This window comes from Balearica regulorum, chromosome 7, assembly GCF_011004875.1.
Source record: "Balearica regulorum gibbericeps isolate bBalReg1 chromosome 7, bBalReg1.pri, whole genome shotgun sequence".
Classification (NCBI taxonomy): Eukaryota; Metazoa; Chordata; class Aves; order Gruiformes; family Gruidae; genus Balearica; species Balearica regulorum.
This window is the reverse complement of record NC_046190.1, coordinates 40,501,633-40,514,240: the sequence shown is the minus strand read 5'-3', so window position 1 is coordinate 40,514,240 and position 12,608 is coordinate 40,501,633. Positions and strand designations below refer to the sequence as shown.

At 48.2% G+C, this 12,608-nt stretch overlaps 1 protein-coding gene across 1 annotated transcript in view; it reads left to right on the top strand.

The window, feature by feature from the left end:
* The first annotated feature begins 2,169 nt into the window (after positions 1–2,169).
* The window catches only part of RNLS (renalase, FAD dependent amine oxidase), an 80,183-nt gene continuing 69,744 nt past the window's right edge, over positions 2,170–12,608 (top strand). The window contains exons 1-4 of the mRNA XM_075759040.1: positions 2,170–2,299; positions 2,381–2,486; positions 3,534–3,676; positions 4,852–5,010. Of these exons, the coding sequence (XP_075615155.1) occupies positions 2,188–2,299; positions 2,381–2,486; positions 3,534–3,676; positions 4,852–5,010 (520 nt within the window). The 5' untranslated portion in view covers positions 2,170–2,187. The remainder of the gene's footprint in view (positions 2,300–2,380; positions 2,487–3,533; positions 3,677–4,851; positions 5,011–12,608) is intronic.

The window sequence follows — 12,608 nt, the reverse complement described above, 5'->3', positions numbered from 1 at the left end:
GGATGGGGACTCCATCCTGGGCAACCTGCACCAGTGCTTGGTCACTCTCACAGTAAAAAAGTGTTTCCTGATGTTCAGAGGGAACCTCTGGTGTTTCATTTTTGCCCACGGCCTCCGGTCCTGTCACTGGGCACCACTGAGAAGAGCCTGGCTCTGTCCTCTCTGCACCCTCCCTCCAAGCATTTATAGACATTGATGAGATTCCCCCTGTGAGCCTTTTCTTCCCCCAGCTGGACAGCCCCACCTCCCTCAGCAGTTCCTCACAGGAGAGATGCTCTGGTGCCCTAATCATCTTAGTGGTCCTTTGATGGAGTCTCTCCAGTTGGACTTTCTCTTGTACTGGGAAGCCCAGAACTGTTCCCAGCACTGCAGGTCAGGCCTCACCAGTGCTGAGTAGGGGGGAAGGACCAACTCCCTCGATCTGCTGCCAACACTCCTCCTAGAGCAGCCCAGGAGACCATTCTCCTTCTTTGCAGAAGGGCACACTGATGGCTCATGTTCAACTTGGTGTCCACCAGGACCCCCAGGGCCTGCTTTCCAGCTGGGTGACTCGCAGCACGCACTGGTGCATGGGGCTGTTCCTCCCCAGGGGCAGGACTTTGTACTTCCCCTTGCTGAACTTCCTGATGTTCCTGTCCATTTTTTACAGCCTGTTGAGGTCCCTCTGGATGGCAGCACAACCCTCTGGCCCATCAACCACTCCTCCCACTTTGGTGTCATCCCCAAATTTGCTGGGGGTATGCTCTGCCCCACCATCCAGAGTATTAATGAAGATGTTAAACAGGACTGGACCCAGTCTTGACCCCAAGGGCATGCCGCTGGTCAATGCCTTCCAACTAGACTTTGCACTGGTGATCACCATCCTCTGGGGCCAGCCATTCAGCTGGTTCTCAACCCACCTCACTGCCTGCTCATCCAGCCCCTACATCACCAGCTTCTCAACGGGGATCTCACGGGAGACACCGTCAAAGGCCTTAGTGATGTCCAGGTAGACAAAATCCACTGCTTTCCCCTCATCTAGCAGGCCAATCACGTCATCGCAGCAGTTCATTGAGTTGGTCAAGCATCATTACGCAACGCTCCGCACTACTCAAAACTCAACACGTGCCAGGTGGATGCATAGCAATTAACCCTCGCTGAGGGCAGAGGTCTTTTGGCAAGGCATCAGTCCATCAAGTACACATTTCACTGCCCGTAACTGATCGAACCGGTGGACGATCAGTTGGGTTTTCACAACTAACAGCATCTGAGCTGTCATTTTAACAGCTCCGCTGACTCCTTGCATCTCCTTGCTTGACCCCTTTCTCCCGGCAAGGTGGAGCACGTCCCTTCGGAGGCTGCTTTATCTCTGCTGGCTTCAGCTCCTGGCATCCGACCGTCCTTGAGAAGAGGAGCTCAGCAGGTATCAGCCCCTCCGTGCCGCAGGCTGCCCCGCCACAAAGCTTTACGGCTCAGCGGTGTGCCTCAGGGCTCGGCGGTGTGCCTCAGGGCTCCGAGGTGTGCCTCAGGGCTCCAAGGCGTGCCTCAGGCCTTGGCGGTGTGCCTCAGGCCTCAGCGGTGTGCTTCAGGCCTTGGCGGTGTGCCTCAGGCCTCAGCGGTGTGCTTCAGGCCTCAGCGGTGTGCCTCAGGGCTCCGAAGTGTGCCTCAGCCCTGCTCGTGGGTTGCACCGGTCACCTCATCCCAAGGAGGTGCCGTCACCAGCACCGCACGGGGGGCAGGGGGCCAAGGGCAGAGCCCACCGAGGTGGCCCCAGGTGGGGCCCGCGGGGGGGTGAGCACAGGTGTGCGCGCAGGGGGGTGCGTGCGTGCACGTGGGTGCCGCATGGGAGTGTGTGTGGGGGTGTGCGCGCGGGTGCGCATGCGGGGGGAGCGCGTGGGCACGTCAGTGTGCAGAGGGTGTGCATGTGGGTGTGCGCATGCGTGTGCATAGGTGTGCACGTGCATGTGCGTGTACAGGTGCGTGTGGAGGGGGGTGCGTGTGTGCGCACGGACACGTACGCAGCAGGAGCTGTGCGTGCCAGAGGGGCGCGCATCTGTGCACGGGTGCGCGTGCAGGGGCGGGTGTCTACGCAGGCGTGCGTGCCCGCCGGGGTGCGTGCGTGCGTGCGCGCGCGCCTACCCCCACGCACGCGCACACGCTCCCTCACGTCTCCGCCCCGCCTGTGGGCGTGGCGCGGCGCGGCGGGCCATGGCGCGGGTGCTGGTGGTGGGCGCGGGGCTGACGGGCAGCGCCTGCGCGGCGCTGCTGCGAGGGGCGGCGCTGGTCCGCGTCGCCGTCTGGGACAAGGCGCGCGGAGCAGGTGGGCCGGGCACGCGGCGGGGAGCGGGAGCGGGGGGGTCGCGTCGCGTGGCGTAGCGGTCTCTGACTGGCTGTCGCGCAGGGGGCCGCATGAGCACGAGCCGCAGCGCGCGGGACGCCGCCTGCACCGCGGACCTGGGCGCGCAGTACATCACCCTCGAGACTGAGCGCGCGGGGCCGCGCCGCAGGTGAGCCCCGCCCCCAGCCCCGCCCCGCCCCGCGCGCGGCCGCCCTGAGGGGAGGCTCCGGCCTGAGGGGAGGTGCCGGCCGGGGCAGGAGAGCGGGAGCCGCCGCCCGGTCGCCGAGCTGCCGCCGGGTTCTGCCCGCCGTCCTCCCTCCGTCCGCTCGCCCGTCTGTCTCTGCTGCCTCGGGTGGAAGGTGGCCTGGGGGGCGAAGCAGGTGGCGGTACGCGGGGTCGGGCAGGTTCGGCGGCGAAGCGCCCTGCCCAGCCCAGCCCGCGGCTGTCACGGCTCGGCGGTTTTCACCCGTGGCGCACACCTACCCACCGTAGGAAATGCAGGAGGCCGTGACCCTGCCGCTTAAATCCACAGAGATCTCTTTCGAGGGCTAACGCGCCTCAGCTTCGCCTGAGCACCGTGCAGGTGGCAGGAAAGCTAGGTATGACAGAAAAAGCGTGAGGTATCTTGGCTCTGCGGGGACATGACGTCTCTGCCCTGAAGAAGAGCGGTGGCTGACTGGGGATGGGGAGGATTGCATCGGTGGGGCTTGCTTGGGCTTGCTGGGTGCACAGGGCGGTTCGCCGTAGGCTGGGGAAGGGGATGGTGACTTAACAGTGATGTAAAAATGCGAAGTTTGTGTGGGAATCAGGGGAAAGGCAGGTGTTTTGCAGGCACACGTGTCCAGCTGCTGGCATGTTCCTGTGCTCCACGGTGGCAGTGCAGTTTGCACTGATATTCATACCTTTAAGTAACTGTCATATGTGCTCCTGCTGCAGGTAGTCCTGAAACCTTCAGATGAAACCACCAACAGTTTCTGTTACAGGCACAGTAGGTAGCCTTGGTCAGTCCTCAATGAAATAGCAAGGTAGTTTGTCTTTTTATAGCTGTGGTTCCTGTATAGCCTGGCTTGAAACACAGGTTGTATGAGGTAGTTAAAAACTGTTCTCTAAATTCAAAAGTTAGGCTGGTCTGAACTTTAAATGTGAAAAATAACAACAGCTGCCGTTGGTTTTCCTGCTGTGTATTTTCATCTCTGTGTTGTTTGCTTCATTTAAGCTTCTGTGAGGAACTTCTGTCTCATGGCATCTTGAAACCACTGACTGCACCCATTGAAGGAATGGTAGTGAAAGAAGGCTCATGCAATTACGTGGCACCCCAGGGCATCTCCTCGGTTGTCAAGTATTATTTAAAACAGTCAGGTAATTTTTTTGATGCCTTTGTGTGAAATGAAAGGATTTAATGATTGTGGGTTTTGATGGCATTCTTGAATTGTCTTTCAAATTTAGATCTCCAGTGAGAACACTCAGTTCCTTCTTTGTTTATGTATGTCTTGAAGTTGCTTAGATGGATAAACGTGTCAGCGAGCTCTATGAATTTTTCAAGTCCTGCAAGCGCTTCACTGACTTCAGCTGTACTGCTGGCATATAAAAAATCTCGATCCGAATATAACATCTGTAGGATCAGAGGCCAAGCTTATATTTACACCATTGGCTTTAGCGTATGAAAGTCAGATGTAACAATTAGGACAGAGATAACTTGGTGGGAGTGACATTGAGAAGAGAATTGAGTTGCAGCTTGAATGAAGTGAGTGTTTGGGTATTTTTTCATGAGTGTGTACTTAACTGAGCAGCTGGGAACATAGTGGTGAGCTCCATCCTGTGTTTCGTAGAAATGAGTGCAGTATGTGAGCCTACCGTGTTGAAAGTCCTTCACAAAACTCTGAAGGAGAAGATCATCTGCTAGTTTAAGCTATGTAACTACTCCATTAGGTGTAATGTGGCAGAGCCACTTGTACAGTTTAGTGACTAATTTAGCTCTAGTTTGATTATGAGCAGTCAAGTTTTGCTTCTTTCATGTGATTGTTGTTGTCTTTTTTTAATTGTCTGGGTTTTTTAGACCTTAATCTTGCAAATAATACCTACATTCCTGTCTTCTGATGTATGAGAGATGCTAACAGGGGCAACACTCTTTTTCAGCTCCTGGGGGCGTGCTTTGATTGCTTATCCTGTGCTGCCTCCTGCACTCATCGGATTTCACTCTGAATTGGTTCAGCTCACTAAAGCCACAGTAAACTAACCTGAAAAAGGGAGCAGCTGGTAGTTTTCCATCTGTTTACTGAGCTTAATCATGTCAGAGAGGAGTCAGATGAGTGCCAGTACCAGGGGAGCAATGGGATCTTTTTCAGCTGGTGAGGATCCCTTCTTTTAATGTCATATGCTGGCTGTTCAATTGATTCAACCCAATTTGTGAAATTTTGCCCTAAAACTGTGTGCTTTGCTGTTTGCATGTCATCCAGTTACTAAGGGAAACTAGTCTGCATTTTCTCAGTGGGATTCACTGTTATGTGTATTTAACAACTTCTTTTTCCACACAGGTGCAGATGTCTTCTATGAACAGCATGTAACTCACATCTGTCTCCGAGATGGGAAATGGGAAGTCTCCAGGAAAATGGGACCACCAGAACAGTTTGATATAGTTATTCTCACAATGCCTGTTCCACAAATTCTTCAGCTGCAAGGTGACATTGTAAACAGTAAGTTCGTACCTCAATACCGCAGGTATCTAGCCTAAAATGGCAACTGAGCATCTTGGATAGCAAAGAAACACTCAACAGTCTGAGCTGTCTATTAATTTCCACCAGAATAGGGTGAATCTGAAAATGATAGGAGGTGGGTTGAGGCCCGTGCTCATGTGGCACATGTGCAGTAAAACCTTGATAGCAAAAATATCAAAATAGAGTTATTTTTTTCAAGAGTCTGTTTTTGCGCTGTGGGGATAATGTCTAGGGCATTTCAGTGAGGCTAAAATCATATGAACTGCCGGGGAGGAGGAGGCCCAGATCAGAACTCTCTGCTCTCTGGTTTATAAGATGAAAGCCTCTCAGACCCTCCAGCTTGTTTGCTATTTCTGGCTGCCCCCTGGGAGTTGTATTCCCCAATCATGAGTAAATCTCGGTTACCCTTTGGTGACTTATTGGGGTGAATGTGTTAACAGTGCCATGGAGGCTTAGAAAGAGCAGCTCGGAGCTGAGAAAGAAGCGTAAGTTCAGGTCTGGACAGGTTTACTAGCTGAGGTGTGTTGTCTCAGGTGTGAGGCTTCCAGGGCCAGCCTTTCTCTGAGGTCAGGCTGAGGAATCCCACTCGCCCACGCTAGCTCTGCGCACAGTCGGTGTCCGTGCACAGTGGGCTCCCAGCAGCGTTGTTTCTGGGAGGGCTGGTTAGCTGAGGTGCTGCCGAGCCTCTGAGTGGGTTTGAGACTTGATCCTCGCAGAACAGCCACCGCGAGGATTTACAGGGCAGAGATCTTGATGCGGCTCTACAGGGCCGAGATGGCTCTGAGGGCCGATGCTGAGCAGAAGCCAGGAAGGCTAGCCAGGCCTGTGCTGACTTTGGTAGAGCTGTTTGAAGTGCGCTGGGCTGTGGATTTACCACCTCAGCTGCAGTGTTGTACCAAAGATGTGCTGCATCTGGCTAATAACCCCTCTTTGCACTCAGTATGCTGGCAGCCGCACAGGGGCATCCGTGTGGCTGGAGTCAGTTCTGGTCAGACAGGGCTTGGTGCCTCTCTGCTGCCAGCTCCTGAAGTAGATGCTTTAAAACTTGTGAGTTTTCTGCACTCAGTTTGTAGAAAAACTACTGGTCCTTGAAAGATGAAGAGCCGACTTCAACGCTTGGCTCCTTGTGCTTTGCTGTATCTTGGATTGTAATGTATTTAAATATGTGAGTGTGGTTTGGAAGCTGTCTGTCTGTTAAAAGATAACAGCGCAGTAGATGGAGGTGGTTAGAGTGAGCTGCCAGGGTCTCTCTGGAGTCGCTTCATAGCAATCAGGACCTGTATGAGGGAAAAGAGGAGGACGGGGCGGGGGAAGAGAAGAATAGATGGCAGCAGGACATTGTACTGCGGCAGAGCATCTTACAGTAGCAAAGGGAAAATTGATGTCTGATCATGATAAAGAAGAGAAGTATTTTCATTGCGTTCTCTTAATTCAAGCTTTGTGCCTAAACAGATAAATATCCTGTAAGAACAGGACTTCTCTGGTATTCGTTGTGTTGTCAGCGCTCTCATTTCCTCTGTCCCTTTACCATGGAAAGTAATGATATCCCCGCTGAATTTTCTTGGTTAGTGAGTGTGCTCTTTCACTTCATACTCTGAATCATACGAGCAGGGTAAATGTATAGACATCCTTTTTATAATTATGTCTTTTAATAGCCACATGTGTACTCTTCTCCTATATAAAGAAACAATAAACTAATGTTAAAAACATTGACTGGTCACTAACTGAAGCGCAGGTTTGCAAGCATTAGAAAGTAAGAGTGTTGCGTAACAACTATGACGGGCCGTGCTGTTCCCCTGTCTGCAAGGACAGACGCCATCTTGATTTTTGTTAGGCTTATTACGACAACGTACCATGGAACAGTGCTCGGAGATGTTTGCAGTTATGGCTGACTCTCAAGCCATTTCAGTTTGGTTAGCTCAGCTCAGCAGCCCAAACTGTAGTAGCACGTGGGGACAGGCGTAACGAGGTGGCTGTTTGATTGCTCATTACTGGAGTAAATGACTGTGAGGGTGGGTCTGGCCCATCCTGTCCTTTCTAACAGTGAATGCCCTGGGAACAGAAGAAAAGAAAAGGTTGTGTGTAGTACTGTTTTCTCAGAGTCTTTTCAAGGTTCTTCTAGTCTGCATCACAAGGCCTGTCTTCAGTTGGAGTTGATGTATTTCAAATTAAATTTGGGGTAATTAAATCCTTTCATGTCCAAAAAGCAGGCAGGTCCCCTTCAGAAGATGTAGTTAAGGTGAACAGTTAATTTCACTTGCTCTTGGAGTGCTGGAACTGTCAGATGCTTTCCACAACATCCTTTTCTTAATCTTCTGTATAACTGCAGGATTAACTTTTACCTGAGAGAACCCATCAAATCTTGTCTTCTCCTCCCCTTGTCCTCATTTCTCTTCCTCTCTCTGCCTGTACCCTGTGTGCGACCAGTTTCCAGATTTCCAGCCAATTGTTAATTCCTCGTCTCGGGCAACGGGGCTTACTGCCCGTACCCTGGAGTTCCCGAGCACTGGAGCTATTGACTTCTTTACTGTTGTTTCTTCAGGCTAAGTAGTGAGCAGAAAATAGGTGAGGAGAGTGTAAGGAAGGTGTTCCAGAGCCTGAACAGGGTGTAGATTTCAGATCCTTTTTGACTTACAGAGGGTCAGGGTACATCACTCTATCTCTACATCTCAACCTTGCATTGATTGCACGTCAAGAGCTGAGTTTTGCTGACAGAGAATGGGGCTTTCCTGGATCCACCTGTCTTGGGATTTAAGATGCAATTTCATGTTGAGCTTAAGGCAGTTAACTGTGGACAGCTGCTGAAAGGAATGGTTGTCCTCTCCCTTCCACGCTGACACTATCCTGCTTTTGCCTCCTCTGTCAGCGCTAGTGAGTGGGTACCATGCTGGGAGTCAGATCTGCTCCCTGTTTTGACCCAAAACTGATGGTGCAAATGAATTTATTAGTTTTCACTTCAAGCTGATCTAACTCGCTAAGTGACTGCCTGGTTAGCTTGCACATATGCTCTGGTGGCTTCCTTACCCGTAAAGCGGTTCAGTCATCTGTGTGCTCTGGTCTTCCAAATCCAGAGACGAATTTGGTGATTCTAATGGAAAACATTTGTGCGTTCCCAGTGTCCAAGCTAGCAATTCCAGCTGCTCCCGGAAGGGGAGGTTCCTGCTCCTTGTTGCAAACTTTCCCCTTGCTGTCACTCAGAGTGGGAAGAATCATTTTGCCGCTGTGCTCACGCTGCAGCTGAATTGAAGGATGTGCAGAGTTGAATGAAGGGGAGGGTTTCCCCTGTGGGGCCAACTCAAAGGTCGTGTGTAACTACACTGAGGCTGCAGGCAAGGGGCTTAAAGTGAAGGGGGGCATAATTTCGGAATACAGCTACCTTAGCTGCTGATCTTGAAGGCCTTTGTTATAGATAAGACAGACACTGAAGCTAGATGAAAGATGTGGCTTCATGCTTTGTGGTAATATTAATCTCCATCACTGTTGTGATTTGAGATGAGCAGTGTCAGTGGAGTGAGGTTTGGCCGTTTCCCCAACAGCCCTGCTTTTGACTGTAACTAGCCTTTACTGCATGCCCTCCTTAGCTTCAGTGTATGATCCCTGCTTTGACAGCTTCTTAATCAGGGGCAGCTAGTTTAAATATCTTCCAGACCCTCCATAATTTTCCTCCACCACCTTTCCCATCTGAGGTTGCTCTGAGATGCCTTCCCATATCAGTTTTGCTGCACACTGGAGACTGAGCTGCTAACTGTAGACCTGTGCCACGTTCCATTTAGGCACTTAAGTATAATTGTATCTACCAGTTCAAAGCCAAATGAAGTTTTAAATGGATTTTTATGAGGGATTGTTAACATTAATGTATAGATGAAGGCTATAAAATAAGTGAAGGTACAAAGGAGTGGCTGTGTGGAGTAGGTAATGCTTTGATCCATTAGCAAGCATTGGAATAGCCTTTGATATTTGTGTGTAAAAGAACCTGAGTTGGAGAGGTCAAATGACGTGGTAATTCACCCCTTGCAGGAATTCACCATTTTCCTGTTTGAGCCTCGAGATTGACTCTGTCACATCCCTACTTTCCCCTTGCTTGAGAGTATTCAACTGTCTGAATATTGTAATTTTAAGCAGTGGTCCCATAGATGATTGACGTAAACGTGCAGTATGTTTTTTTAATAACAAAACAGTTTCGACACCTATGCCCCTGTTTTTAGAGATGTCTCCTGAAATTTAGACTCCTGTATTTGTAGCTCGGTGCTTCAACAACAGCATCCTGCGAGCATGTGTGTTCTGAGTACCTCTTCATTGCAGAACTGGTGTGTGCGCCTACACCGGACTACGTGAATGGCCAGCACCTGGCAATCAGGTTACCTTAAAGTAGGTGCCTTTGGGTCCAGTGGCTGATCTGCTCTTCGATTTGCAAATGTTAAGTTGTATCTTTATTCCAGCAGCTTTAGGACATCTTTTAGATACCTTTAATATCCTGTTGCAGAAAGCAAATGATGCTTATCAATTTGAAACAGACCAAAATATTACTTTCAGTGAGGTGACTTACTAGGTCTTGGGTTTGTGTTCTGGCTTTAAGAATGAAGACTAGGGAGAGGGGAAATCACAGCCTGCTTGAGAGAGGTCTTCTTTCCCCTCCCAAGTTTTTGGAAATTAATTTTCGTTTATTTACATGATATTCAGAGAATTAAGATTTTGAAATAATGACCCTCCTAAATTTTATGTTCAGTGGCAAAGCTTCCATTTTAATACTTAAAGCTCTGCAGAGTAAAGCTTTTGTTAGGTTGATTTATTAGTTTGTGTCTTTTTCCTGTTCTTTAACTTTTAGATGAGCCTGAACGTTATGCCATTGTGAAGCTGTATACATTTAGGAGGAGACAGAATTAAGTCACCTTTGGCAATCTACAATTATAATTTTAAATGGACTGTGTGAGAAATGACTGTTCCAGAATTACTTTTCTTAAGAGTGTAAAGCCAAAACTGTACATATACCTATATATTTATATGTGTGTATATATACACGTAGGTATGTGTATGTCTGTGTTTACATATGTAAAGTACTTTGTTCTGTTTACTTGTATTCTTTTGTTCTGTTTGTTTGTATTCTTTGAATTTTGCCAGCATTTATCAATTCTTTACTGAAAGGGGGCAGGCAGGGAAGTGACTTGCCTATGGCCAATCTTTTTACATTTTTTCATCCTTATTCGTCTTCATTTTCAACCTTTATTCATTCCTTCTATTGCCCAAATAGACATGTCAGTTGCATATTTAGCAACAGCAGAGACAGAAGTAGTAATAATACTGCTGGAAGTCATAAGCCTTGAAATCTCTTAAACTAGTAAAGTTGTCAAATTGTTAGTCTGTGAAACAGGCATTCTTGTGGCTCTTTGATACCAGTATCTGATGAAATTAGTCTTCACTGATTTGATTTGGCTGGTTTCCATTCAGAAGTTGCATGTCCTGTATTTGTTTGAAGTTACAGTAGAATTACCAAACAAAATTAATCAAAAGAAAAAAAAAAAAACCCAACCATTTCGTAATCTCTTAATTTTTCCCCTGCTTTCTTTACATAAGCTTTTAAAATAGTTGAGTACTAGTATTGGGTTGAGGCAAAAGGGGAAAAAGGTTATAGCTCCTTGCAACATGTTTGGAATGACAATAGGTGGCAGCAACCAAATGATGTTCAGGGCATTCAGTTTAAATAACTAAATTGAATTTAGTGCACTTATTTGTATTTGGGCTTTACATATTTCGGTAGTAAATATTGTGGTTATGCACAAGGTAAAAGGAAAACAAATAAATGTGTTTCTGAGGGTTTTTTTGTAACGTAAATTCGGTCTCAGAAAAGGATAAATTTGCTTAAAAGCAGGATCTTTGCAAGTGAAAGGACTAGATTTTGCAAATGTTGATCATCTAATAGTATTTCAGAAGTGCTGGCTGCCAACGTGAGAAGAATCCTAGGTTTGTATACTGGATTCCATATGATCACTAAGCAATATAGTCCTTTTTTGTACATTTTCAAATCAGATTGATGAACATATTTATCGGTTCTGGTTTTAGTAAGACTTTGGCAGCATGGCAATTAAAAAAAGAGTGCAACAATTTGCAGTAGTTTTTATCTGTGTGTTCAGAATGTTTTCATTAAATTGCTTTACTTGGAATTTAAAATTACAGTTCCACATGTTTAATCTGCTAATAAAACGGAATGGCTTGGCTTTTGTTTCAAGCCTGACCTATTTTTTTTTTTCCATCTGTGTGAATGTCCCACATGTTTTAAATAATACAAGCTGATGAGAAGATACAAGTAAAATAGGACTCTATTTACGTAGGGAGGCTTTATAATGTAAATTAGGGAAGCACAACTCTGATAATTTTTCATGAGTCCCAAGTTCTTGCTGAGCACTTTCTGTGTATGTTTATTTTTGGATAGGATGATGATAAATTCTGAATTTTGTAGTTCCAGTTCCAAGCAATCTTAGCAGGGCTTATCCAGGCTTTGAGTTTGCTTTCATTACCTAACATATCTAAAATGTCTTGTGTAAACATGTAGACTGATTTGTTAGTTACTTATCAGACCTTAGGAGCTGAGGTCACATCATGCAAATATTTGTGCTTTCTGGAAATACAAGTAGTTATTAGTTTTGCAGGAGAGTAGCTGTTGATATTAATGTGGTCCTTTAAAAACCTGTCACTCATTCCAAATGGAAGCATCCCAATGCTGACTGAGGTTGTGACAGTGGAAGGATCAGCGTTGGTGAAATTGGGCGACGCACTCCAATAGAAGCATGACAGCTATTGTCTGGATTATCGGTGCTGCAGCAGAAACACAGGGCATTTTACCCTGTAGTGAAACCCTCTGTCCTTGCCTGTGGGAGAGCTGTTGGCACGATGCAGCCGGATAGAATACAGCTCTCCTTAGCCGTAACCTAACAGTCATGGTGAGCTGTTCTCTGTTTTGCTTCTGGCTATGAATTTCACCTGTGATTCAGTAAATGGCATCCTGTCCCTACTTCCCACCGCTGGTGTTGGCTCCACTTCCTGCCTTCCACTGCAGCATTTTGTACTCTCCTGTGAGTTGATCTGACTTGCCAATCCAGCAAGGAGATATACATATATATCATAGAATATCATAGAACGGTTTGGGTTGGAAGGGATCTCAAAGCCCATCCAGTCCCACCCCCTGCCATGGGCAGGGACACCCTCCACCAGCCCAGGCTGCCCAAAGCCCCATCCAACCTGGCCTTGAACACTGCCAGGGAGCCAGGGGCAGCCACAGCTTCTCTGGGCAACCTGTGCCAGGGCCTCACCACCCTCACAGGGAAGGATTTCTGTCTCACATCCCATCTCCATCTCCCCTCCTGCAGCTTCAGGTCATTCCCCTTGGCCTGTCACTCCCTGCCCTTGTCACCAGCCCCTCTCCAGCTTTCCTGGAGCCCCTGCAGGGACTGGAAGGGGCTCTAAGGTCTCCCCAGAGCCTTCCCTTCTCCAGGCTGAACAAGCCCAACTCTCTCAGCCTGTCTCCATAGCAGAGGTGCTCCAGCCCTCGCATCATCTCCGTGGCCTCCTCTGGACTCTCTCCA